Below are 25,255 nucleotides of genomic sequence, written 5' to 3'. Positions count from 1 at the left end.
TGACCTTGACCTTTGATCCAATTGGACCCAAAAGTTAATGGGGTCATCCAAGGTTCATTGCCCACCTGTGGATTAAATTTGATAGTGTTTGCTAAAGCCGTTTTGCCGTAAAGTTGCTAACAGACAGACAGACAAACAAACAAACAGACAAATGAAAAATCGTGCTTAGCACGACACTTGGCAAATTAGTTGACCTTTCCTTGTGGTGGTCCAAGCTGTAATGTCATGGAATGTGTGGTGTTTATTTGTTCGTACATTAATAAAATGACGCGACGTCACAAATAACAATTATCAGGTGCACGTTGTCATGGTAACGGCAGCAGATTGAAAATTTTCACAACTCATTTAAATCCACCATGTGACATTTAACAACTTATCATCAGTGCTTGTTGCGTTCATTCTGATCTTAGAAAATATTTGAACATACCTAGGAACATTGCTTTTCAACCAGCTTTACGATCCCGTTATCAGGTTTAAAATATGTTGTAAAACAAAATATGTCTTTTATATGTGTGTTTTTCATGTTTTGGGTGACCCTGACATTGACCTTGGGTCAATTTCGATCAAACTTTGTACACATGTTAATATTACATGCATAAATAGACAGTATAAGTTTCAATATAAGCGCAAAACTGTTTGAGAAATAGCCATGTGTAATTCACAAAATTCCCCATTGGTTTATAATGGGCGATAATATAAAGTGATGCAGAATCCAGATCCTGATCTTGAACATCACCAAAAGCCACACATCTTTTTGCACTGTGGATTTCTATCAGCTGTTAAAATTTCATCCAAATCGGTTAAGAATTGTGACCCGTAGAATGAATAGAATTTTTTTAAATCATGCCAATAGCTAAAAATTTTGACGTCATATGCTTGCGAAAACTGTACATAATTTGTACTAACATGCATTTTAAAACATTTAGATATTCCATTGAAGTTTGTTTTGGCGTCAACAGTAAGTCACAACGACTTCCGGTTACTGAGTTATGTTCAAAAGCTTGTTTTCACCTTTTTTGATGTAACGTCATGAAGTTAAGTGCGATTATGACCTGATTTGATCCCAGACTATTTTAGCAAGATTGTCTATCACCTGTTAAAATTTGAGAACGACTGCTTTAGTAGTTTCGGCTGCACACGAGCGTAAATATTTTTTCTTAAATGACGTCAATAGGCAAAACTTTGACGTCATATGCTTGCGAAAACTATACGTAATTTGTAATAAGATGCATTTAGTAATTATTCAGATATTTGATTGAAGTTTAATTTGGCATCAACCGGAAGTCGCTACGACTTCCGGTCACTGAGTTATGTCCAAAAATGTGTTTTCACGTTGTGTGACGTCACGTCGTGACGTTTAGTCCGATTAAGACGGGGTTTAGACGTGGACTGTCTCACGTGGATTGCCTATCAGGTATAAAAATTTGAGAACGACTGGTCCAGCCGTTTGGGCTGTAGACGACCGGAAAAACAAACAAACCAACAAATGGAACAGACCAACATACTTGACAAAATCAAAGATTTCGCCAAGTAACAAACTGGACGATTACAATATCCCGCTTCCTCCCTCCAGGGGGCAGGATAAAAAGGCAGAGGCAATTCAATAAGCAGAGAAACCAACAAAAGTGTCCGAATTAAAATCTCTGTTGGGGATGGTAAACTACTATGGAAAATTCATTCCCAATTTGTTCTCAAACATGACACCCCTCTATAATTGAACCATTCCATGCAGTGGATGTGGTCTCAGCAATGTGAGCAAGCGTTGAAGTATGCAAAAAATGGGAGAAAAAGTCTTTGTACATTACGATACTACAAAATCGCAAGTGTTAAGCGTGGAAGCTATATCAAAGGGGTTAGGGTCTTGTCTCAGCCACACATTCGTGGAAGGGACTGAATGCCCGATCACCTTAGCATCGTGTTCCCTATGTGCAGTACAAAAAAAAATTATGCACAAATTGAGGAAGAGTGATTATATCAATAGTGTATGGATTGAAGAGGTTAAATTTGTATTTGTGTGGCCGAAAGTTCAAATTGGTCTCGGATCACAAGCCACTGACCCGAATATTCAGTCCAAAGGTAGGGAGTAGAGGATAAATGGGGTTCTGAGACAGTCATTCAAATGAATGGGGGAAAAGGGAAAAAAAAACTTTCTGACTCAAGCCACAAAAGCCCAAAATAGGAGACTCATTTCCTCCCCCTCCCATACAAGCAAATGTTAAATTGAGACCGACTCAAGCCCCAAAAGTCCAAAATAGGAGATTCATTTGCTCTCCCTCCCATACAAGAAAATGCAGAATTGAGACTGACTCAAGCCTCAAAATCCCAAAATAGGACTCATTTCCTCCCCCTCCCATTCAAGCAAATGTTAAATTGAGACTGACTCAAGCCCCAAAAGCCCAAAATAGGACAGTCATTTCCTCCCCCTCCCATACAAGCAAATGCTAAATTGAGACTTACTGATTAAAGCACTTCTTTCCTTTTATATTTTCATTCCATTCAAAGAACAAACCAATGAATATTTGTCCATGTTTTACTTTAGGGAATAACTAAATTTTTCTATTATATTCACTTTATCTCTTCAAGCATGAAAGAAAGGGCTGTTAGGGTGAGTTTTCTAAAATGGAGAAGTGTTTTTAGAACACAGTCGTGCCGTGAAAATGAGGAAGTATTCTGTGCCCTTGTCTCTCGTGGTTATATTTTAAATCATCAGAACACGAACAGAACAAAGTTTAGCTAAAACAGCTTTTAAATGTAGGTTTTATCGAAATCATTTAAAGCAAGTTGTTTCATTTTTGTGTTAAAATGAGTCATTTTGGAGTCAAACAAGCTGCCTCACCAGATCCAAGTCCAGAAATTCCGAAGTCATTTCCAATGTGGGAACACACCCTGAAAAAACCATTGTTGTGAAATATTCCATTACATCATCAAGTTGCTCATTGAAACCAATTTGTGCCGAACGTGTTTTATTACCAAAATAGAGCGTTCAGATTATTACTACAACCTTGCAGATCAATCGTTTTCACAAGATGAAAGGTGAGATCTCAACCCAATTCATAATTTGTTGTTTAAAACAGAATTAAATCACTATACGACTAATAATTATTGTTTTTTTTTCTAACAGGTTGTCCCCAATAAGAACAATGTTCATAACTGATGTTGAAAATGAGTTATCTGAATTACACGACGAGTGGATAAAAATGAACGACTTTCTTAAAAACATTCAATCATTCAGAAGATATTTGAATGATTTTTTTCTTGAATGGCAAGAAATCCTCTCACGTCCTTTGATCTTGAAAGACCCGAGTCCAAGGTGAGGAATTATCACTCTGTCTCTGTCTCCGTGTGTGTGTGTGTGTATGCGTACATGTGTGCGTGTGTGTGTGTGTGTGTGTGTGTGTGTATGTGTGTGTGTCTCTCTCTCTGTCTCTCTATCTATCTCTCTCTGTTTGTCTCTGTCTCTCTATCTGTCTCTGTCTATCTGTCTCTGTCTATCTCTATCTGTCTCTGTCTTTCTATCTGTCTCTGTCTTTCTATCTGTCTCTTTCTATTCTCCTAATACACAACCTTTTATTTGACATGGTGGCAATTAATATTAAAGCAATACCAGAACTTCGTGGTAATTTATGATTACTTGCTTTTTATTTTCAGCATTAAAACTGAATCATACATGAGCTGTGAAATGAATGAATTTGGCAACCTTGAATGGGAAGATGTTGAAATTCCACGGGGTGATGATTCATTTACAACTTGTTCCAGTTTAAATGCTCATCTGGATGAAATGGACACAAAACTCGATCTCTGGAGGTAAATGTTATATTTATTATTGTATTAATATCATAATATAATCATCTTTATATACCCTAATTGTTCTTCACTCTTTGTTTTGAATAGAATATGTTGATCGAGTTTCAAAATCACAAGACATCTGAAGCAGACTGCTGGGAAAGATCGTCCATTCTCGCAGCTGAATATTTACCCAAAGAAAAATGTTTAATATTTTCAATCTTGATTAATTATATTTGCTTTGCTTTCAATTATTTAATTCTTAATTATAAAAAAGAATAAAGGAAGTGCAAAGGAGTGGGGGGGGGGGTAGGTGCGCTCCTCCAACGACCCACCACCCCCTCATCCCGCCCCCTCATCAAACCCCCTTCCCTCCCCGTGTTTGGGTGGAGCTTGTGTGTATGGCGTTTGTGTGGGTGGAGCATTTTTTTAAATTAAATAAACATGTTGTGTGGGGAACTAATGAACTAGTCACTAATTATGTGGATATGATGAATGTGGATGTGGCTTATGTGGGTTGGGTTTGAGTGGGTGGAGCTTGTGTGGGTGGGGCTTGTGTGGGTGTGTGTGTGTGTGTCTCACCACATCTCCAGCACCGCGAGAATGTGCGAGGTGGTGGGAGGGATGACCTTGGCATGTGCTGTGTTGGCTCTTCACGAACACAACCGATCGGCCAGCAGGAGTGAAGCCGTGCAACAGGTCAGTGGTCACCATGTGCTCAGTGCAAAAACTCATGAGACCATCACTGCCTGTCACCCACTGTACCCAGAACTCCATCGTTCCAAAGCTCCGTATGCTGCTAGATCTCTGAATCACCTACAAGATCACCACCAAATCGCATCTGCTTCTACTTCCTTCGATCTCTCTCATTTCTTTCCTTACCTTCTCCCAATTGCTCCTCACCTCACCTTTTTATGGCAAATGTGCAAGGTCAATCTTGCAGCAAGGCGACACTCTGTCTGAATCCAAAGATTGACTACAGCTGAACCATTGGCTGAGAGCATCGTTTTCACAGAGGGGTATTGCCACAATTTTTCGATTTAATTTCATGTTTTAAAGTGTTTGGTTTTACGTCGGTTTCTATATTTTATCAAGAAAACATCTAATCAATATGTATTTAGTTATTGCATTGACATTACTCCAGCAAATCGAAAGGTTTTGGTGTCCATTTAAAGATGGTTGTTTGGATGTAGGAAAAACATCTCAAAGGTTGATATGATATAATGTTAACATACAAGACGTCTCAAATGATTGAAATGTTAGAAATTCAGCAATGCAGGCTTATATATAGATTATTTTTCCATAGTATTTCACAAAGTTTTTCTCCAGTATTCCCCAGTATTTTACTTTGTTTCATTTCCTGGTCTATTGATGGAAAGCCCACTGACGGCAAGTCAAAAAAAATTGGTGAATCGACATTTTCTGAGCAAAATTTTTTTTGGAGCAAATACTCCAATACTAGCAGCAACTTTGTTTAGGAAAATAAAATTAAAATATAACAAAAAAAAACATGAAAAATATAAATAAACATTACTTTTTTGTTTTTTTTCAAATTATAACATCAAAGGAAATATTTCTTTTTCACAAATATCATCAAAAGGCCTAAACATTGTATATAGAAGTATAACAATAAGAACAAGATGGCTGACGAACCATGTGACCTATGACATCATAAATTTACATTCTGCCTCCAATCCTCCAGTGGAATACGTGTGTGAAGTTTCGTGTTAATCGGATGAGGTGTGTTTTTCTATCCAATATGGCCGCCAAACCATGTGACTTGTGACGTCATAATTTTTACTATGTATGCAGACATGATGGAAGATAATAGTTGCAAATTTTCGCTTCGTTAGGTTATGTGATTCCAGAGAAAACATTATTTAATATTTTCTTGAATCCAACATGGCTGTCAAAGCATGTGACCTATCAATTAGAAAATATCAAAAGGCACCAGCTCACCACTTGCTTGATATGTGTCCCAAATTTCGTAAATATATCTTGAGGGGATTTGTAGTTAAGCTCCGGAAACGAAATGTGACGGACGGACGGACGGACGGACGGACGGACGGAACCCATTTCTATATACCCCGCCAACTTCGTTGGTTGGCGGGAGATAAAAACAGAAATAACAATATATTTTGCGAGTTAACTTGTTTCAGTTCATGGCTCGATTGTCCCCATGTTATGCAGTCATCTCAATTTTTATCCATGAACACTTGGCTTAAAGAACCTTCGGTTTGTGACAAGTGTAGTCTATCCTTTGCAACTATTCAACAAGTTGAATAACCTTGACATATTTTGAAAGCCAAGCAGTATGTCTGATTTTCTTACATCTGTAGAGTTCTGTGATTGTATGATACGATTCAAATATGTATGGGTTTTGTTCAATGTTAACCTTGCCAAATTTCTACACAATTTTCCACTTCAATACATCTTAGCTCTTGTTAAACATTTTCAAATAACAGCAGTATTTTCAAAGAAATAGGCTTTGCGATAAACCATGTGAGTTCCATGTGGTGTACTCACCTCTTGTTTTTCATCATTCCACCAAATAATATTTTCGTTAATCTGTAACCCTCGATGATGTGGGGTATCAAAAGTACCAACAACTCTGAGAGTAATTGTATTACCAGAAGTCAACTGTGTATTCACAAGCTCAAAACTTGAAGGTGGATCTCCATTCTCATCAAACCATACTTCTTCACCCAGGTTATTTACAAATCGGACTCGTCTAAGATAGTAAAGTAACTGAAATACAAATGGATAAAACTAACGCTGAGTACAAAATGCACATCACATCATGCTGCATACACCAAACTAGAAATTGAAAAATGCAAGAAGTAATGATATTCATCTTGAATGGTATATTTAGAATTAAGTTAACATTTACATGGAGTCTAAAATACTTTCACTAATGAAGTAGCTTCTTCACATTTCGAAATAAAGTTAAAAAAAACTGCATGGAACTATTTTGGGTCAGTATGTATATGTATATCTATATCTATATATCTCTCTCTCTCCTTCTCTCTCCTTCTCTCTCCTTCTCTCTCCTTCTCTCTCCTTCTCTCTCCTTCTCTCTCCTTCTCTCTCCTTCTCTCTCCTTCTCTCTCCTTCTCTCTCCTTCTCTCTCCTTCTCTCTCTCTCTCTCTCTCTCTCTCTCTCTCTCTCTCTCTCTCTCTCTCTCTCTCTCTCTCTCTCTCTCTCTCTCTCTCTCTCTCTCTCTCTCTCTCTCTCTCTCTCTCTCTCTCTCTCTCTCTCTCTCACACTCACACTCACACTCACACTCACACACTCTCTCTCTTCCAACATACTCATTATCCTTGTGCTTTATCATTCTTCATGTGATATTTGCTCAACGTACAATGCCTTTAAACTCCCCGCATTCATTTCATATAAATTGGCTTTTCTTTTTTGAAAATTGTAGTGCAACAATTTTAGCTGTTGGATCAGATATCCAGCCAGAAACTGCAGTCGTGAAAACAGAAAAGTAAAACTGGTCTGATGCAGTCCGTCACCTTTTCAACCCACACTTCACTCACAAGGTCTCAATCCTTGCTTGATCAAGTGTTGCAGAAGTTTTTTGTATATGATTTATGAGGCCACGCGAGGAGGAGTGGTGTAAGCAACGTTTTTAATGATATGATGATGATAGGTTCGGATGATAGGGTAAGGGTTAAAATAGTGCTGGATGGCATTAACTCAAAAATGGCCGATGTGTCCCTTACATTACTCCTCCTCGTGGCGCCTCATATACAAAACTCGTATTAGCAAATGTTATCTTGTCTGCTTCCAATATTTTATTCATCATCTAATCAGTTAAAAAAATTGATATTAACTGAATCAAACTTGTCTTTCATATTCTCTACATTCAATATGGATTCCTCTTCAGACTAGGATCATGTGCACCTGTTTTCACTTAACAGAGACAATGTTCAGTTACCTGGGCTTTTTTTCTGTAAAAGGGAACCGAAAGGTAAGAAAATTGGAATGGAGAATATCATGACAAGAAATAACACCTCTTTTTTTCTTTTCTTCTTACCTCTGCCACCAACGGTGGCCGGAGGTTATGTTTTCACCCATGTCTGTTTTTCTCTGAACATGATATCTGAAAAAGTTGTGGAAGGATTTGGATAAAACTTGATGGACAGGTTGGGTGTGTTACACAGATGAAATAAGTCGATTTTGGTGAAGATCCAGATCCTGATTCATCCATGATATTAAAAAATTTTTTAAAGTGATTCTTTGCTGTTGAGAGATGGGAACAAAAACTATGTATAGCATGTTATTTCAAAAAAAATTGTGCACGAGTTTTGACAAATCTAGGTAGATGAGTTGGTTAGGTCACAATAACAAACCGATTTGATTTTGGTTTATGTCTGAATCCAGATTTGGCCTATCAGTGGGATACAAAACGTAAATTGTTCAGCCAAGTTGAGGTATGCACTCCACTGAGTGCCGTTATAGTTTTTTTTATTTTGTGTACAAAGTCGAGGCTCACGGAAGAGCCAGCATGAGTACAGTAAGCGGTTCAGAACACAATAGGACAAAAGGAAGAGCAGAGAGAGGGGGGAAACACTAACAGCAGAGCCAAAGGCTGAGAGGTGGACAAAAAATGGGAAAGTGGAGGAATTTGGGGTTGGGGGGGGGCAGGAGAGTATTTTTTTTTTGTATACCTTGGTCGAGGCTCGTATGAGAGCTAACACACAACTCACAGCAAGGAGGCATGAGACGAGGGGCGGGAGTGGAAGGGACAAAACAGCGGGGAACAGACACATTAGGTGAACTGTGGAAGGGAGAGGGATGGGGATGGGACGGGGAACATGGCGAAGAGAAGATGGACATTTCAGGGACTTTCAGGAAGGAAAGCAGGAGAAATGAAGGAAGTGGGCTTGGGTGGATTATCGGGGGTAGAAAAGATCGAGGATTTGGATGGGGGAAGATAAGAGGTGGTGGTGAACAGCTGTTTTGAAAGCCTGGAGGGAAGAATGGGAAAGAATAGAGTGAGGAAGTTTATTCCAAAGGTGGGAAAAAAGAGGAATGAAAGAGTGAAGATGAGCAGTGATTCGTGATTTTGGTAGTTTTACCAGAAGGGGGTTGTTGGCGGACCTTGAGCGCCCTGTGGAAATGTGGTGGGGACAAATCGCAGAGAGAGCAGGGGGGGGGCAAGGCTGGAGAGGAGTCGGTAGAAGACAGAAAGACCACCGACTAACCTGCGGTGATTGAGTGAGAGGCCCAAAGACTCAGCTTCATTGCGGGAGATGCCGATGATCTTAAATGCCCTGGTTTCGACAGCGTTAAGCCAAGAAAGGTGGGAGGCAGGAGCACCAGCCCAGAGGGGAGAGCAGTACTCCATCAGGCTACGGACAAAAGCTTTGTAAGTGGTCAGGAGCTCAAGAGGGCCGAGGAAGGACTTAGCACGACGGAGGATTCCCAGTCGGCGACTGGCTTTTGAGGCGAGGTTGGAAATGTGACTTTCCCAGGAAAGGTCATGGCAGATAGTGAGACCTAGAAGCTTGAAAGAAAAGACTTCTTCCAGAGGATTGTTGAGAAAGTGGATGGGGGGGGTTTGTAAACGGTCCTTTCGAAGAGACATAGTGAGAGTGTGAGATTTGTCTGGATTGAAAGACATGTTCCACGTGTTGGACCAGTTTGTGATTTTATCCAGATCTGCAGTGAGCGAAGAAGCTGCTGCTTGCCGGTCTGAGGGATGACAGATGGTACGGCAGAGGGTGGAGTCGTCGGCAAAGAGAAATAGAGGATTTTCCAGAGAGTCCGAGATATCATTGATGAAAACCAGAAAAAGAACAGGGCCCAGAACGCTACCTTGAGGAACTCCAGCCTGCACAGGAAGAGGGGATGAAAGAACTCCATTTAGGGCCACACGTTGACTGCGACAGGAGAGGAAGTCTGCGAGCCATGAGTGGAGATGGCCTTGAATACCATGGGAAGAGAGTTTGGTGAGTAGGGCAGGGTGCCAGACTGTGTCAAAAGCACGTGATATGTCCAGGGATACGGCTCGGATTTCCTGTCTGGCATTGAGGACCTCCATCCATTGATGGGAGAGCAGAAGCAGCATATCCAGGGTAGAGTGACCTGGTCTGAAACCAAATTGATGATTGGAAATCAAGCCATTGGAGAAGAGGAAGGATTTCATATCTGAAGCGATGATGGATTCCATCACCTTGCTGATGATTGGGAGAAGGCTGATTGGTCTGTAGTTACAGGGATCTGTTTTTGCACCTTTTTTATGCAGGGCAGTGATGTTAGCAGATTTCCAAGCAGATGGCAGATGACCTTGGGCAAATGAGAGGGTGAATAGAACAGAGAGAGGGTGAGCAAGAGCAGAAGAGCAGGCTTTGAGGACACGTGGGCTGATGCCGTCTGGACCGGTTGCAGAATCTGACTCGAGGTTTGAAAGCAAGCTCTCCACCTTGTCAGGAGAAAAGGACACAGAGTCCAGGGACAGTTGGGTGCGACTGGGTAAAGTTTGTAGAGATAGTGATTGGTTAAGGACACAAGATTTAGCTGCAAACACCGAGTTTAGACATTCAGCTTTATCACGTGTGGAATCAGCAGTGCGGCCATTTGAGGTAAGGGAGGGGATGGAGGGGGAACATACACCAGAAACAGATTTGATTAAACGCCACCAGGATTTTGAGGAGGGAGAGAGGTTTGAGAGTTCAGACTTGAGATGAGAAAGATGTTGTTTTCTGGCTCTCTTGAGGGTAGATACACACTTGTTCCGAGCTTTGTGGAAAGAACTGAGATTGCCCTCAGTTGGGTTTGCTTTCCATGAGGCAAAGGCAAGTTGTTTCAGGACAACTGCCTCGCCACAAGCTTCAGTAAACCAAGGGCGGGAGGAAGGGTAAGACAACTGAACACGAGAGGGGATAAATCTGTGCATGAGCGAGAGCAAGTTTCTTTGAAAGAATTCCCAGGATGAGTTGATGTTTGAGAAAGTAGTGATAGGAGACCAGTCTGTAAGTTTGATGGCTGCTCGGAGACCCTGCCAGTTGGCTTGAGTGAAATGCCAGACTCGACGGCGGTGAGGTGGTTCTCTGATAACACCCAGAGAGATGTCCACTTTGACAAGGACGTGGTCAGAAGAACCAATTGGAGCGAAGGAAGAGCAGCAGATATTGTCAGGGAAATTTGTCAAAACCAGATCCAGAAGAGATGGAGTACCATTGGTTGAGATCCGGGTCGGGAAGTTGACCGATTGAGTCAGTCCCAATGAGTCACAGAAAGCTTTTGCTGAGGTGCCATGGCAGGTGAGAGAGGTACCCACACCTAGCCAACTGGCGTGATGACAATTGAAGTCACCACATAAGAGGAAGAGAGAGTTTGGATGAGAAGATAGAAGATGGTCCATGTTTTCGGATAGTGAGGTGTAGATGGAATCATCACTGTTCGGTGGACGGTACAGTACACATATAAACATGAGGTGGGAGTGGAGGGGAAGCCGAAGCCAGAGGTATTCCTGGGGGTGTGGGGGAGTGAGAGCAGTGCATGGAGAGTGAGGAATAGAGTCTTTGATGAAGAGAGCAACACCTCCACCAGGACGAGGCTCAGGTCTGTCATACCGTAAGAGGGAGTAGCCAGGGAGAGATACTTGGGAGTCAGATACGTCTTGGGAGAGGAAAGTTTCTGTTAGGCAGATAATGTCTGGTTTGTCAGTGGCAACCTGTATGGAAAGATCTGAAAGGTTTGAGCGAAGGCCCCGGATATTTGAGGTCCACACTTTTAATGAAGAGGAAGGGGAGGAGGCTTTGGGTGCAGGAGGTGGAGGGGGAGGGGGAGGGTAGGACAAGGGACGAGCGGGGCAGGTAAGGAGGGTTGCTGAAGGAGTGTGGGGTATTGCAGAATAGCGAGGGGAGGGGGCCGAATGAGGAGGAGAAAAGGCTCTGTGGTGCTGGGGGAGAGGCGGGACAAGAGACAAGGAAGAAGGCAGTTGAGGATTTGAGGAGGTGGAGTGAAGAGATGGAGGTGAGAGGGCAGTGGAGGGAGGCAGGTTGGTGGATGAGAGAGGGGGCAACTTTGAGAAGGAAGAGTGAGGGGGATGAAAGGTGGGAGAAAGGTGAGGGGGGAATTTTTGAGAGAGGTGAGAGGGAGGCTTGGAGGGAGAAGAGTGGGATGCTTGCTTTGAGAGTGAGAGTGAGGGGTGAGGGGGGTGAGTTGGCACGGAAGTTGGAAAAAAAGAATGGTTGATGGAAAGCGAGCATCCATGGCAAACTGTGGTTTTTAAAAGTTTTAGGTCAGAGATGCTATTTAACACAATTCTTGATGGATGCAATGAAGGCGAATTCAGAGCATGGAGAGAAGAAGCGCTGTAATAGTTGGATTTTTTCGGCAAGGAATGAAGGAGAGGTCGAAATGAGAGCAGTCTGTTAAAATAGCAGAAGAGTAGTGCATTGTGAAACATTAAAGAGTACCACATGTGTGAGAGAGGAAGATGAAGCATTATAAGATCGTTTTTGCTGTTAAAAATAATGTATGAGAGAGTTCAACAGATTAGGTCATGGAAGTGAAAAAAAAAAAAAATCGAGGAAGAAGAATCGGGAGGTGAGCGTGTTGTTGTTGTTGGGTATATATATATATATATATATATATATATATATATATATATATATATATATATATATATATATATATATATATATATATATATATTTTTTTTTTTTTTTGTTGTTGTTAATATTAATGTATGAGAGAGTTCAACAGATTAGGTCATGGAAGTGTAAAAAAAAAAAAATCGAGGAAGAAGACGAGGAGGAAGTTAAGAGGAAGAAGAAGAAGCAAAATCGGGAGAAGGTGAGCGTGTTGTTGTTGTTGTAGGGGTTTTTTATTCTTATTTTTTGAGATAAGAAAGAGATTAGTTGGGAGAATGGGGGATGTTTGGAAAGTGGGGAGGATCAAAATTGAAGGTAATGGGGAGGATAGAAATTGAAGGTAATGGGGAGAAAAAACAAAAAAAACAAAAAAACGATCGATCACCGAGTGGAACCAGTAGGCCTCAAGTCTAGGCCTAGGCCTCAAGCACAGGTAAGAACGTCGACAAAAATACTCACAAAATAGCACGATTTTTGAAACAAAACCGAACTAGCAACACACAGTAACATGTAGGTGAGAAAATTAAACAGTTAAAACGGGACAAATAACAACCGGAAACTTAGCTTTGAGAACGTCAGCAGGGAGCCCCGAAGGAGACCTCTTGGTGCTCCAAAACCGGAACCGGAGATGCATGGGGTGGACAAGATATATACAGAAGGAAACTCTCAGGGGGGAAAATTGGAAATTTGGAAGGAGGATTGGGGTGGGTCAGGGAGGTATACAAGGGGAGAGATGATCATGGATTTGGATTGAGGACGATATGAGATGGTGGTGAACATCTGTTTTGAAGACCTGGAGAGATTAATGAGATTGAAGAGGATGTGGAAGTTGGTTCCACAGGTGGGAAAAAGAGGAATAAATGAGTGGAGATGAGAAGTGATCCTGGATTTAGGTAGTTTCACCAAATGGGGTTGATGGTGGATAGTGTGTGTCCTGCAAAAACCTGGAGACATGGGGGGGGGGGGGGGAGACATGGCATGGAAAAAGCAGATGGTGCAAGATCAGAAAGGAGATGGTAGAAGACAGAGAGAACACCGACATGTCTCCGATGGCAAAGTGATAGGCCCATTGACTAGGCATCATTGTGGGGGACTCCAATAATCTTAAAAGCCATATTTGTTATTCTAGAGCATTTCAAGAACCAACAAGACTGATAAAGATCCCAGAATACATCGCTAAAGTATAAAATTGGAAAATCCCAAAATTGCCAAAATTGTACTTCTGTTTTCTCTCATCCTCGAGCCAAATAATGGCTGAACCACTTACAATGATTCTAACTTGAGGAAGCGACATTGCCTTTTTGGTATATTGCTTTGCAGGATATCATTTTGTACACATTTGATGAGGTCGCAATTTTTCTCCTGTGCCATCCTGACATATGGAGTACTAACATATTCTATCATCTATATATTAAAGTAGCGGCAGTTTTCTGTCTGTCTGTCTGCCTGTCACACTACGTCATTATGGTGTAGGACGGCTGACTCCAACGACCACCGTTTATATTTTCATGCAGTTCAGGCCGAACACATCGTCAAACCTATCATATTTGCAATTGCTATGCACTACCTTTGCATTTTCCATTCAGTGTGAAACTCAAACAAAGTGATTGTTAAAATGATCATCAAATATCGACGGGATAGGCATGACAGACCTTCCAACAACAGTACATATCGGTATTAGGCTTTATTCCTCAGGCCCCACATTCAGGCCGCTTCAGGTTATTTATTGTTTTTTCTGGAGCGATTGATGCAGCATTCTGGACTTCCTGCCTATGTCCCCGCCCCCCCTCCCCTTGGAGAATTTAAGGCTTTTACCATGGGTGGAACGAATTCACTTAGGTTTGTTAATACATCCACTAATATCGTTTTCATGAAAATAATTACAACTTAATGTTCGTCATAATAATAGTAACCATAATCATAACACTGCAATCCCTTTGTCATGACTTCAAAGTTACTGGATTTAAGTGGTGCATTATCCATGACTCAATGAGAAGCAGTGTACTGATTGTCAAATTATTCCAGTGGTCCGACGAGGGAGGCCACCAAACATCATCAAAGCCTCCAGATAAACTCTCCATTGTGGCAACCTTGCATGACACTAACTTTAAAAACAAATATGCGCCTGCTCTATCGACTTGACGGTGCAGAGGAAGGCAGTCAAAAACGATTCAAGCATTATGATGATTGGTTGTTGCAACTGTGTGAGGGACACCTGCCTTCTGTGGAGGGTAACCTTAACAATGACGTAATTCCATTAGCACCTGCTCTTTGTGTGAACTCAGAAGATGATGTTATCAGCCATGATAAACTACTCCACATATGTGAATAAGCATTTTCCCTGACTTGAAGAACCGTCCAATCATACAAATTCTGAGTAGTTGGCTTCACCTGCGATTTTAACCACAACAAATAACATGGTTGATCTTCTCAACAGTAAAATCATTCACTGCCTGCCAGGTGACACTTTCTTCATCAAGTGTTGATTTGTTGGCCAATCACAACCTATATGCCTGATAAACACCTGGGTTTCTTAACTCAATAAATCGTTCAGGTGTACCACCACATGAGATGTCACTGAAGGTTAACACTCCCATCATGCTGTTGCGAAACCTCAATTCTTGCAATGGCCACTGTAACAGAACACATTACATCTTCATCAAGGTCACTGATTGTCTTCTTGAGGCACGGATGCTCTGTTTTGAGCGTGCCGGTTCTATTCTCCTTAATCCTTGAATTCTCCTCATTCTATCTGATATGGAGCCTCCTTTATAACTCCACTGCCAACAGTTTACAGTCAGGCTGGCCTTTGCAATGACTATCAACAAAAGCCAGTCAGAGTCTGCAGGTATGTAGAGTCCTGTTTCCCCCAGTGTTTTTACACATGGACATCTGTACGTTGCAATGAGTACAGTGGGAGACCCACTCGATCTGCGCATCTTTGCCAAAGAGAATGAATTCCAGATAAGGAGAGGGAGGGACTAATCATGCTGCAGGCTGACTAACCTGAAATGATGTTTGGAGCAGTGAGATCGTATAACCTCAGGGGCAGATCCAGAGTGACATTTGGAGGGTTAATAGCTCCCAAGAAAATGTTGCTTTTTTCAAACATAAAATGGACTAGTTCATACAACAAACGCAGTCTATATGTAAAAATGGAATTCACAGGGGCCCCATAACCTTGAGCTGCCACTCAAAAAAGAACTTTTTTTTTTTTACTCATTATCACTATTGTTAGACATGAGAAAGCATAACTAATGCCAATGAAAACAAAGGCAATGCTGTTTTCATGAGATGTATAAAACACCTTTTTCCTCATTGCCACTTTCATTCACCATCATAGACACTTTCATTTTGCAATTTATAATTTATTTTCACTTCACCCTCTGATTTCTGGGAGCATAAAACAAATTCATAACATTATTTTTGGAAATAAGTGTGTAGATGACTGAAATTCATGCTGGGTTGTTTGCAGTAAACATAAACTTTCGGGAGCATGTGAGTCAGCACTTCTTTGCCCATATACCGCCCAAATAAAGGGAGGCTTTTCCACAGAACTCTGTTCCATGGGTCCCTGATTGGGTCTCTTAAAACAAACTCAATTTGCTCTGGCACAAGCCTTAAAGCCTTTGTTGAAAATCATATATAAAGTGTAATAAGGATAGAAATAGATGCAATTCTCAAGTCCAATATAAATGCATGTATCCTCAATTTTCTAACAGTGCTATCTCAAAACAATGTTCAAAATGATATATGAATAAAGGAAAACAGTGTATCGGAAAACAACGAACTTACTTGCCAAGACACTAAATCATCTCTCCTTGCACATGTATGATTTTGTAATGGGCCATAGCCATTTTCGCATGCTTTGAGGTCCTTCAGTGCATGTGCAATAGCATAAATTGCTAAGTACACATTATAACCATAACGGTTCTCTGAAACATCTGTAAATTGCTTTTCAATATCACTCATTATTTTGGAAGCTGTGCATTTTTTCCTGTGTTTCTGCATTCCATTCAAAGTGCAGTTCAAAGTTTCTTCCCAAATGTCATTCATGAAGCTGGAGACTGGATTTAACTTTTCATTGGAATTATTTTCAGTTTTGTAATTTTTTTTAAAATGTTGAAGATGATTTAACTTTTGGTGATATTTGTTAGTAGTTTTAATGCATTCATTCAGTTTATTTTGAAGTCTCACTATCAAGTGTGTGTAATTCTTGATTTGAAGAGAATGTATTCCATGCATGTGAGTAATCATTTTTCCAGAATTCATGTTCTGTGTTTTATGGATAGAAAAATTTTCAAGAGGTGAAATATCAGAGTTAACTGTCATTGTGGAAGAGGGCACATGACTCTTCAAAAATGAATGCAGGCTTGGAATAAAACCTGTTCGCATCTCAAACCCAAAGGAACCTTGATATAGTTGTGAATATTTTGGGATTTTGATTAGAGGGGAAGCAATAAATCCCATCCATGTTTTATTTGTTATATTGTGTTTTATTAAATGCTCGCCAAAAATAACAATGTCTTTGTATTGCCAGAGCACAAAAATAATCCTTACTGATGTTGTTTTAAGAATGTCACCTGTTTTAAAATGTCATTAGAAACAAAGTGAGCAACATAATGTATAGTTAAAATCAAGAAATGCTGTGTGTGTGTGTGTGTGTGTGTGTGTGTGTGTGTGTGTGTGTGTGTGTGTGTGTGTGTGTGTGTGTGTGTGTGTGTGTGTGTGTGTGTGTGTGTTTGTTGTTCCTGTTAAGTTGCAACATCATTTGCAAGCACCAAATAATGCAATGTATGGGACCTTTTTTATTTTGTGGCTTTAAATAATTAAAATATATCGAGATAAAAGCAGCTTAGCAACATTTATAACAGAAGATTAGTGTGGAATCACACTTTTTTGATTGAGATTTTTAGCCTTCAATAACCCCATCATTTTCAAAATACAGGACAAGGTACAAACAAGAGATAAAGAATGATATGTGCTGTGGAGTTGGTGTAGTAGCAGCAGAAGTTATTGAAGGAAAGTAAATTGAATCATGAGTTTATGAATGCAGTTACAAATACAATAAATTTTCTTAGACAATAATTGAGAAGGCAGAAATAGATAAAATTTGACCAGACTCGGTGGTGTAATGTAATTGAGCATCTGCATTTATTCTATACGTCAATATTTTGTTGCTAAACATAGTCGAGTCAAATGAAATATTTTTTTAAATATTGCAGGTTGCTTGCTCACTTGATGCTTAGTGTATGAGCACAGACCAAGTATTGTGAAAACAATGGAAAAATATGACAGCTTTCTGGTTCCGTAAAGTCGTAGCAGACGTCTGGTGACATTGATCATCAGATTTCTCCAAACATCCCTATCCTGCACTGTATCCCAAAGCTCTGGCAGAGACAGCTTAGTTGCAGCATTTATTCTGTCCATCCAGCACATACAGGGTCTGCGTTTCCTCGTCTTCACTCAACCATACCCAATATGGTTGATTTCTCCAGACTTCATTTTCTGCATGCATGATGTGTCCAAAGCATGACAGTTTTTTGTTTTAGCGTCAGTGCTTCTAATGTACATGGTGGTCTAATTTGTTTGTTGACCTCGCAGTCAGGTCAGGTCAGGTATGGGAGCATGCACCGGAGAAGCTGCGTCCATTTTCCGTCAGTAATCCAGGGGCCTCCGTTTGGCCATACCCCAGGCAGATTACTGGCTCATCTCCATCTCTTTGAGATGCTGATCAACCTGCTGCAACGATGAGGCACATGGTCAGCCCATTGGCCTCCTCCAGTCATGAGGCTCAATCACTGAGAGAATCTGGTGAGCAGGACCAGCGTCAAGAAAACGAGCCACATGTCCATACAGCCCCAGCTAACGCTCACGGACTATGCAGGAAATAAATCTCATATGAGTCTGTCTAGCAACCAGTCACTGGACACAAAGTCCAACCAGTGATAGTTAAGGATTCTCTGAAGAGACCTGGTACCAAAGAAATTAAGTCTCCATCTCAGATCCCTGGTTAGATTCCAAGTCTCACATCTGTAGAGCAAAACTGGAAGCACCAAGGACGTGAAGACTTGGACTTTAATCATCCTGCACAGTGGGGCTGTCCTTATTTTATTTTTTTAGGAAATTTCAAGGGGCTAATGCAAATTTCGGTTATTTATGAGAAAAAAAAATGAACTCCCATAGAAATATTTTAGGGGTTGCTACCGTCCATCGAAATTTGAAAAAAAAAGAAATTCATTTCATATTTTTCTTTTTTAAAAACTTATGCAAAAATGACATTAACATGTAATGTATGATGTTTTCTGGTGCATTATAATCTCAAATACTGCAGAAAAATATTGTTGAACTTGGCAAGATTTTTCTTGGCAAGAACACCAAGCATTGAGTTCCAGAAGATGTTAAGAACCCACATTCCTGCCAGAGGTCATCAAAGTCATGCACAGCATCATAAGCATAGCGTGACTCAGGGTAGATAGTGGCAATTGTCCCTGGGCAAGACAGTAAGTTCTGGTTAGTGAAAAAATCTCTGCTTGTTGGGCTGAGCAATTTGGAGGAAATTTATTACTTTCAAATACTTCAAAATCAGAGAAAATTGCATATCCCAAAAGCAATGACCTGTCGAGCACCCTGAATGATGATTCGTCCACACAAACGACCAAATCATAATTTGGGAATGGAGTGAAGTCCAGGCCTGGCAAACAAACACTCGACGTGACTTCGTCACGATTGTGAAGCTTTCTGTCATCCGTAGTCGGAAAGAGAGTAGCAGAATTCAATGGTCAGCACTGCTGAATCATAATATATGCTGTGGCTATCAAAACAAATTCATACATAGTAGCCCATGAGGCTAACAATGGTGCATTTTAGCTTTCAGCAAAACAGAGGAGACAGCATGTGGCACAAGGAGCATCAAGGGTTTTCCCAAAACATTGGGGTCAGTAACCTGGACTGCATAAGATGCATCTGCCACGGCTCTGAAACATGGTAGAAACCCTGAAGCAACTGCATCCAACTTTGTGCTGTGATAGGCTATCGGTCGCATTTTCCTTCCATGTTCCTGCATCAGTACTGCCTGTGCACACCCTTGTGTCTCATGTGAACAAAAGTAGAAAGGCTCACTGTAATCTTGTAATCCTAGTGCTCGTGTGATGGAAAGAGCATGTTTGAGGGCGACAAAGGTTTCCTCGGCAAATGGCATCCATTCCAGAGGGTTCGGGCTGTCAGCTAATCAGATGTCCAGCATTGGTTGGGACAAAAGTGGAAAGTCAGCATTCCATTGTCTGCAATATCCTATCAATCCCAAAAAGGACTTCATTTGTTTTTGTTGTCATTGGTTGTTTGCTCATGCCATTAACACTACCAGAGTGTTTCTTTCACATGCCTCATTTGTTTTAGAGCAAATAAGCAAATTGTCTAATACTGTACCAATGCTGATCCGCCCAGGTAGGTGATGTTGCTTCAATCTTCTTGAAGTGCTCGTGAGAACAGGGTAGGGATTTCAGTTTATCCCTGAGGTAGCACAGTCCAGGTATACTGTCTGCCTCAATATGTGAATGCAAAAAAAATTGATAATCTGTGTAGATTGGTACAGAGAAAAATTCCAAACATAAATCAACAACAGAATAATGAGTGGTGTCACTTGGAATGCTTGAGAGGATCATAACAGCCTTAGGAACCATGGGGTATGCAGGTATGACACAATAATTTACTGCTCTCAAATCCTGAACAAAATGCCTAGTGTTCTTTCTTGGTTTCACCCTGAGCACCCTGCGGAAATATGGTGGGGACAAATCACAGACAGAGCAGGAGGGGGGGGGTGAGACCAGATAGGAGATGGTAGAAGACAGAAAGACTTCCAACCTGCCTGTCGTGAGAGTGTGAGAGGCCCAAAGACTCAGCCTCATCGTGGGAGATACCAATGATCGGAAATGCCTTGGTTTCCACAGCATGAAGCCATGAAAGGTGAGAGGCAGGAGCACCAGCCCAGAGGGGAGTGCAGTACTCCATCAGGATGCACATGAAAGCTTTGTATGTGGTCAGGAGCTCAGGTGGGCCGAGGAAGTATTGGTGAAACAGGAAGAAATTTAAAACAACGGCGAGATGAATATGATGGAGCAATTAGGCTTGGAAAGGGGACCCAATCAGCCAAATCACGTCAATGCCTGCAATCTGGCCATAAATTTGACTTTGATGGGACCCGTATCCTCGGCACGACATCTAACAAATGGCACAGGTTGATTTTGGAAACATGGCACTTGAAGAGCTGGGAGGGTGACCTAACTGGGGAGATGGTGGACATACCCACACAATACACACGTCTGATGCAAATGACGAAAACTGGATGGTGCAAACGGCTGTATAAGGTGAGCAACAAACACTCAATCCCAAACACCACCTCCACATGTGCACAACACCCAACGAGAACCCCAACACCTCATCATGTCCAATCCAGACACAAAACTAGCCGTGTTCGTGCCCTGGAAACGCAAAAACAACAACAAGCGCACACACGTGCTCTGGTCTGGTCATGCTACTGGTCAGCATACACGACTCACACACATACAGTAAGAGTGATTCAACTGTAGCTTTAAATAGCCGGATGTTGGTCCTTGGTTGCAGCGGGGCACACCATACCCTCTCCATCTTGTTTGCTGCTGCCCACGCCTCTCCAACGCAGCTGCTGACATCATAGGCAGTGTTCGTATATAGCCAAGGTATGTGAAGTCATGAACTGTCTCGAGCACTTCACTTGCTGCCCGAAAGGTTCGTTGTTCATTTGGTCAACGATGGATGTGCATGTTTTTGAGGCATTAGTAAGAAGACCGATTTTGCTCGCCGTTTCTTCGATTATTGAAAGGATGCCTCTACATCTTGTCGTGAATCAGAAGCTGCAGCAATGTCTTCAGCGTAGTCGAGGTCAGATAGTTTCTGAGCTGTGTGTCTTCTACTCATGCGACATTGCAGTGACACCATCTTCTTCAGTCAAGGCGGTACACATCACATAGTCAAGTATCATGATGAATGAGAAAGGTGCAAGAACGTCACCTTACAGCACTCTCGCAGTGATGTCAAATACCCGCATTGGCCCATCAAGTGTGAGGACAACAACTTAAGTGTGATTGTATATCTACTTGATTATGCTTATTTTCTTTCACAAGGATAACAAGAAAATTATGCGCATGAGGAGGCCATTCGGCCCATCACGCCTGTGGCACACCAATACCAGATTTAATAAATCCGTCAATACCCCTTTTCTTCGTGTGCAGCCTTTTGGTTGCTACACTGGAACTCATTTCGCCGACCTTTGAAGGATGACGGTCAACCCCCTGGTGTTAATTCAGCGGTAAAACGAGGCTTGAACTCAGGATCCTAATATCTCAAGCCACCACCCTAACCGCTAAGCCAACACCAGGTTAAAGCTAACATCTTGGGTGGTATACCATAGTCACAGTGTTTTTAACATAGCGTCTCTGTTTATCGAGTCCAACTCTTTTGTCAAGTCAACAAATAACAGCACGAGCTCCTGATCCAGCTTACTGTTTCTTACATCTTCAACCAGCCTTTGCAGTGCAAGAATCTGACCAGCCATAGATCGGCTTCATCTGAAGCCATTTTGGTTGAAGTGGAGCTTTTGTTTTTGGTTGAAGTGGGTCCATGATTGGTCAATGCGATTGAGCAACATTTTGTTGTAGATTTTGCCTGCGATTTGCGTCAAGCTGATACCATGATATTTTGTAGAAAATGCCAAATTACCTTTCTTGAGAATGGTAACTATTCCAGCTTCACCCCATTGAATAGGGCGTTTTCCATGAAATTTTCTGTTGCGAAGTGTAATAGTATGGGCTTCACATCAGGCATTTTCCAAGTTTGGACCCCGAGGCCATCCGTGTCTGGTAATTTATCGCTCTTCATTTGACCTGAAGCTGCATCCAGTTCTTCCATTGAGAAAGGATCCATCGAGATCTCTTGGTGTGTTTTGAAGACTTCAATTATGTTCAGTGTTTTTTCTGGAGCTGTTTCTTTAGCTGCTGCAGCAAGAAGGTTTAACAAATGCTCGTGTCATGCTGAGTTTTGTGTACATTTATTTGTTTGACGTAAAATAAATGTACAATGTGAATGTGTGAATTAAAGTGTGAATGAGAGGTCAGCACTTCCACCCGTAATTTGCATACACATAGGGGGTATTCAAAAATTCTGTAACTCCCGAGGGGGGAGGCGGCGTGAGGTTGTATGTATTTAGCATTATTTTTGTCCAAAATAATTTTCGAGGATGTTTACACGTATTTTTGGCTAATTTTAAAACTAGAAACACCCCCTACCATATGGGGGAAAGGGGGGGGTTGCTGTTCTGGGGTAATTAATGTGTCACAGGTTGTGACCACTGTGCAGTCATTCTTATTATTATGTGTCAAGTATGACTTCTCCCACCCTGAACACCCAAGACTATTATAAAATAAAATAATACGAGCTCTCTTAAAAAGATCTTCAATGCAGGAGGGGGGCATTAAGCCCATCTAAGCCTGCACAATGGTTACCTACATAAGATTGTTTGGCCGTGCTAAATCATTTTTAGCTCACTTGGCACGTAGTTCCCGGGAGCTTATGGGATGGTGCGTTGTCTGTCCGGCCATCCGGCCCTCCGTCCATAAATACTTGCAACCCCTTCTCTGAAACTACACAAGCAATTCTGATGAAACTTGACCATAACCTTCATTACCTGTGATGTATTAAAGAATGTTCACACATCGGGGTCGAAATGGATCGATGGGAGGAGGGTTGCCCCCCAAAAGAGGTATTTGCTTTCTTCTCCGAAACTACACACACAATTCCGAAGAAACTTGACCACCACCTTCATTACCCGTGATGTACCAAAGTTTGTTCATGACATTAAAAAAAATAAAACAGAGGTATTTGCTTTCTTTTCTGTTACATATTTTGTGGGTCATCCATGCCTCTCAGGGGTTCCCTAGTTTTCTTATCCAGCTGCTACCAGGCAAGCAGCCAGGGGTATAGCCAGGGGTATTGCCCCTATGTTTTAATTTTGTATGATCAGTCAGGTTTTCAACCACCAACCTCCTAGACTCAGAATAGACATGCTAATCATTACACCACTGAGTCTGGCATTACATCGTTAAATGAAAGCAAGAAAAACATTCAAGAGTGAGGCATTTTTATGTCTTTATGAATGTTATTTTACGTTTGTGTTTCCTACCAATCTTTTCGAAATGTTTCTCTTCATAGTGTTGAGGCAAAATTTCCTGGAAGGCAATGCAGATGCCTGCAGGTTCCACATCATTCATGAAATCAGCCATAGCATCCCCAATGTATGAATCTTCCACTGCTAGGATACCCACATACATCCAGCCAAAGTGTTTAACCAAGTGAGCAAATGCAGTTGCCCAATACTTTTCGCTATGATATGTCCGAATAAAAGAAGGAAATGTTTTCTTATCACTCATGCACCTGCAGCCAACTCCATAGCTCACCTGAAACGGAATAATATAATTACTCACCAAAGGCCGACTCCCCAAAATTGGCAGATCGAACTCTCCACAAGGTTGGGAACAATATTTTAGCCTTTGTCATGCTATGTCTTCATAAGCCAACTATTAATTTCCACTTCAGGTCAAGATGGTGAATAATTTATAAAAGAAGAAACACCATCAAGGGAAAACAAATCTTTACAATTCCATTAGACAAGTAATAAATTGCAATGTTTATTTACCTCCATCAATGTAGAACTTCAGATATATTGCTGTTTATTTTTTGTTAAAATATTATGTTCCTTGTTAATGGCTATTTTTTTAAAAAATTTTTTTGGGGGGAGGGGTGGTGGTGTCGAGGTTGGGGTGAGCTGAAAATTGAAATCCAGTTCCTGTTGGGAATACATTCCCAAACTAGAAAGGCACTCGGTGGAGCACATACCTTTCGACCTTTCATTGACTCCTCCTGCTCCAATTTAAAAGAGCTCTTAATTCAAGATGCCAAGAGTAAGTCTGACATTTTCTGCAAAACAGAATCCTTCCTCCTACAGGACGTCCCTGATTCCTAGGTGTCTCTCCCTGGGTATGTTGAAATTTCCTGTTTAACAGAACCACCTTGTTGAATTTGTCTGACATATGCTCCTGCTACATCCCTGCTCTCACTTTAAATGGCATCACAGCCGACTCTGCTCGAAATATGTCCGAATGTCTCATTTGTGTGTTTGCTTCCAAATCGTCTGTACTCAACCCCTCACTCCTGATACCTACACTTCACTGTAGTACCAAACTGCTCCTGAATACTATGTGTCTCTCACCTGAGAAGGTATTGAGGTTTCTTCAAACTTTGATTACAATTATGCGACAGGCCAAGACAGCATCAGTGTATGTGTCCTACAAACCTGCTCTGCTGCTCTTGCTCATCCGGCTTTGTTATGCTAACCCTATCATTCATATCATATATCTAAGTCAGTTAACATTTTTCTGGTAGTTAAGCAACATCACTGCAAGACACAAACGTGGTGCAAGTCTGAGTGTCTTCACTTCAGGCCTATTACCTTGCTTCCAATTATAAGTATGGTCATACAATCAATGATTGTAGTTGATATAATATAAAATCCTTACTTTTCTTCAATGGCCTTATCTCAGGTCATGAGTTTGGTTTCAAACTCGATTATTGGGCTGGGGGGGCGGGGGGAGGGAGTGGTAATCAAACTCGATTACCCCCCAATCCATACCAATGATCTCTTATATCCCGAATGATTCCATGACCAAGTACTCCTATTTTCCAAGTCATTGTGATTTTTTCCCCTCTGTACCTCACCTCTTTTTGTATTTTAGTTTGTTTGTTGATTTGTTGCCTTTTTGTTTCATCCTGGC

The 25,255-nt window shown here is 41.2% G+C and overlaps 1 protein-coding gene across 1 annotated transcript in view; it reads right to left on the bottom strand.

Moving 5' to 3' along the window:
* The window catches only part of LOC147034949 (uncharacterized), a 53,142-nt gene that overhangs the window by 13,907 nt on the left and 13,980 nt on the right, over positions 1-25,255 (bottom strand). The window contains exon 4 of the mRNA XM_085860026.1: positions 6,310-6,531. Coding sequence (XP_085716152.1) covers positions 6,310-6,531 — 222 coding nt within the window. The remainder of the gene's footprint in view (positions 1-6,309; positions 6,532-25,255) is intronic.

The sequence above is a fragment of the Eptatretus burgeri genome, chromosome 1 (assembly GCF_056783735.1).
Source record: "Eptatretus burgeri isolate ZD-2024b chromosome 1, Ebu_testis_v1, whole genome shotgun sequence".
Lineage (NCBI taxonomy): Eukaryota > Metazoa > Chordata > Myxini > Myxiniformes > Myxinidae > Eptatretus > Eptatretus burgeri.
The sequence above is the reverse complement of the archived record's forward strand: the minus strand, read 5'-3'. Positions and strand labels throughout refer to the sequence as shown.